We start from the raw sequence: 3060 nt of genomic DNA on the forward strand, positions 1-3060 counted from the left end.
TTACAAATGTCATGACACAAACAAACGTTTCAATACCGTAAATCACTTTTTGGACTGCGATCACTTTTTGGCACAACATCGGCTCTGATAACATTTAAAGCGCATTGAAAAACTATTCTTTAACGCTAAAAATCAATTATCAATTGTAATTATTTATGTATTAATTTAAATTTCAGATATCGATCTTCATTTTTGTAAACTGGTGAATTAATGATTTTTTAAATAATTAAAACGACAAAGTTTGGCAATATATTTTTTGAAAAGGATGAATAAAACAGTAAAATAAAATGAGAAATATATATATTTTTTTAAAAACTATGATAATTAGACGAACTTTATTTTAAATATATACAATTGATTTTCGGTGACACTGGGTGTCATGGTGATGATGACGTGTTTGAGTGCAGGTATAAAAGCAGGAGGCAAAATGGGAATTCGGGTTTCACGTTTGAGCGCAAACAGGAGCTTTTTCCCACTAGTGCTGTGAAAACTCGGATTTTTCAAACTACAGCTAACGTTTGAAAATCTTCAAGAAGGATTTGCAAAATGACTTCAAACTTCAGTCGCGAGATGCACCTGCTCTCCCTTTTCATTGAGGAGGTGCTAGATCAACGCTATGGTGAGTACAGCAGGCTAATATGTCAGAGTGCTAGCAAACAAATACAACTTAGATTTTTGTCTTTTATTGTTTGGAAGTAGGACTTCATGAGTGTTAACATTTAGGATGAGATGTTTCATACTTGAGTAACATCAATTTTAACGTGTGCCAGTACACTATAAAGATGGCGCCATGTTTTTTTTTAATTGCTAAGGCGTTGGAGGACGCTGACGTCAGCGCGCGGGCCGTTTTTGCATGTAGAGGGTTTGAGTTGACATGTTTGGGCTGCTGGCGCTGAGTTATACGTGAAAGTTTCATAGATTGTGAATGTGTAAAGCTGGAGAATGGAGTTTTAAAAGTTCACAGAGTCGCTGGATGAGTTTGAGATTGAAACAGTGTGTGCCTGCAATAAGGAGGTGGGAGGTTTCTCACCTAAATGTAGCTGCTTTATTCTCAAAATATCGATGCTCAACTAATATGAAGATATTACTCCTTAATGTGAATGCGTATTAAAACCTCAGTGAAAGTCCATGCAGCCTTACACAACATGAAAACTTTTACCAGGTGAAAAATGTGAAGGCTTTCATAAACAATGAGTTCTGCTGGGAGCTTCTTACTGTTTGTGTGTGGAAGAGCTTATGATGATGTAAAGCCATGTCTGGACAATTTAAATTCAGGCTTTAATTTGTGTGATCACATGATTAACGTAGACCCACGCTTTGCTTTCTCGTAGCTGATCTGGTGAGTCCAGTCACTGCACCTCAGATGGTCCTCATTAACTTGAGGAACCGTGAACTGAGCAGGAGCCATCTGAACTCCATGTCCCACCTGGTCCTCACTCTTTACCATAACCTGGTGACTGGGTCCAAGGACTTTCCTTACATACCTTTTAAAGGATGGTTCCACCGGGACCTGGTGACGACACCATTTGTCGATGTGAGGCAGAGCCAGAGAGAGAACACCACTCCTTCTCCTCCTACGGACTCACCAGCTGGCATGATGCTGCCGCCTGCGGGCTCCAGCTCTCATCCACGCTTCCTGACTCCAGTTCTTCCAGAGAAAGCAGATCTTGCTGTGCTGAAGGCAGATCGGAGGAACTGTGTCCGCACCCTGACTGTCGACGGCCTCCCCATCACAAGAGTCATCTCCGCTGTTTACCGAACAGAGGACACTGAGATGAAGAACCGCTGGAGAATAACAGACTACAGCGCGGACGGCAGAGTTCTCATTTCGGTGCTCTGCCGTTTTCTAAATATGTCGGCAAAGCGTGCTAAGAGGAAGGCGGAGGAAGAGAGCAGCATCCGGAGCCCGACTCAAGCAAGGAAGCGCTTGAGATTATAATATACAGTGAAGCATGTCGAACGTCAGCAAGCCTGAACAAAGTGGTAAGTAGTAAATAGTGCTTAAGGTTGTTTCTAAAATAATGTCCTAAAATATTTGAAAATTGTCGAGGTTTTAACTTTTATTCTTTCTTTTCTGCCTCTTGTTTCTAAAAGTCAGGAAAAAGAGTCACGCTGCGAAGAAACACCACACAGAAGATTTTCCCTCAGTAAAATGGTAAATATATTCATCTTGTTATGACGTTTGCTCACAATAACCAGGAGTGTTTCTGAAGCGATTCACTCTCATTTGGTGTTATTTGATCCAAAGACAACTGAGGGTCTTCAGAGCAGCGTGAACGGCCGTCACCTGAGAGCAAGACAGTCCTCGGGCCTTTGTGGTTCCCTCCAGGTACACCAGCTTCATCCCACAGTCCAGAGAGATGCAGTTAGGTTGAATGTGAGTGTGAATGGTTGTCTGTTTCTCTGTGTTAGACTGACCTGTCCAGGTTGTACCCCCGCCTCTGGCCCCATAACAGCTGGGATGGCTCCAATCTTGAATTGGTGAAGCAGAAGAAATGGATGGAAGGATGATCCAAAGAGAAACATTGAAGGCCCTCTCACAAAAAAAGATAAGAACTCATTTTACACATTGTTGAAACATCCTGAAAGTTATTTGTTGTGTTTAGAAACTTGTTGAACTGTCATTAGAGTTTGTTTCGACTTGTTGTTCATTTCTTATTCGGTTCAGCTGTGTTTCTATGTGTCCTTAGTTCCCATAATCAGCCTCCTGTGTGTAAATATTGTGTCAGTCTCCCTTTGTCCCTTGTCAGAGTGTTAGTCTCCGTCCCCTCGTGTTTCCTTGCCTCAGTAGTTCTGTTTCCTACAGTTTTCCCCCAGTATAGGTTTTGGTTAGACTTTTTCAGTTCCCTTTGTCAGTCTTTGTATTTGGTATTTCCTCATCAGTCTCATCATTTTCCTCTCCAGAAAGAAAACAATAAAAAGACCTGAAGAGACGTCTATGCAAACGCTCTCATTGTGAAAGATAAGTATACATCCAACTAATCTGTGACTCTGTCACAGCTCTGATCAGCAATTCTTTCAGGTTTGTCTGTTTTGATGATGTTATTAATTATTATCCTT

At 41.2% G+C, this 3060-nt stretch overlaps 1 protein-coding gene across 1 annotated transcript; it reads left to right on the top strand.

Annotated features, from left to right (window-relative positions):
- Positions 1-362: 362 nt before the first annotated feature.
- LOC146372585 (uncharacterized) lies at positions 363-2550 on the top strand. The gene is made up of 2 exons (XM_084953978.1): positions 363-619; positions 1332-2550. Exons 1-2 carry the CDS (start codon positions 547-549, stop codon positions 1937-1939), a joined length of 681 nt encoding a protein of 226 aa, XP_084810104.1. The 5' UTR covers positions 363-546; the 3' UTR covers positions 1940-2550.
- Positions 2551-3060: the final 510 nt, after the last annotated feature.

Source organism: Perissodus microlepis, chromosome 15 (genome assembly GCF_051167445.1).
Source record: "Perissodus microlepis isolate ML-2025 ecotype Zambia chromosome 15, ASM5116744v1, whole genome shotgun sequence".
Classification (NCBI taxonomy): domain Eukaryota; kingdom Metazoa; phylum Chordata; class Actinopteri; order Cichliformes; family Cichlidae; genus Perissodus; species Perissodus microlepis.

Bases quoted from the DNA above. Each gene is read 5' to 3' on its own strand.
- LOC146372585 (XM_084953978.1), top strand. From the start codon at position 547: ATGACTTCAAACTTCAGTCGCGAGATGCACCTGCTCTCCCTTTTCATT. The intron at 620-1,331 runs GTGAGTACAGCA...GCTTTCTCGTAG, and splicing joins GGTGCTAGATCAACGCTATG to CTGATCTGGTGAGTCCAGTC.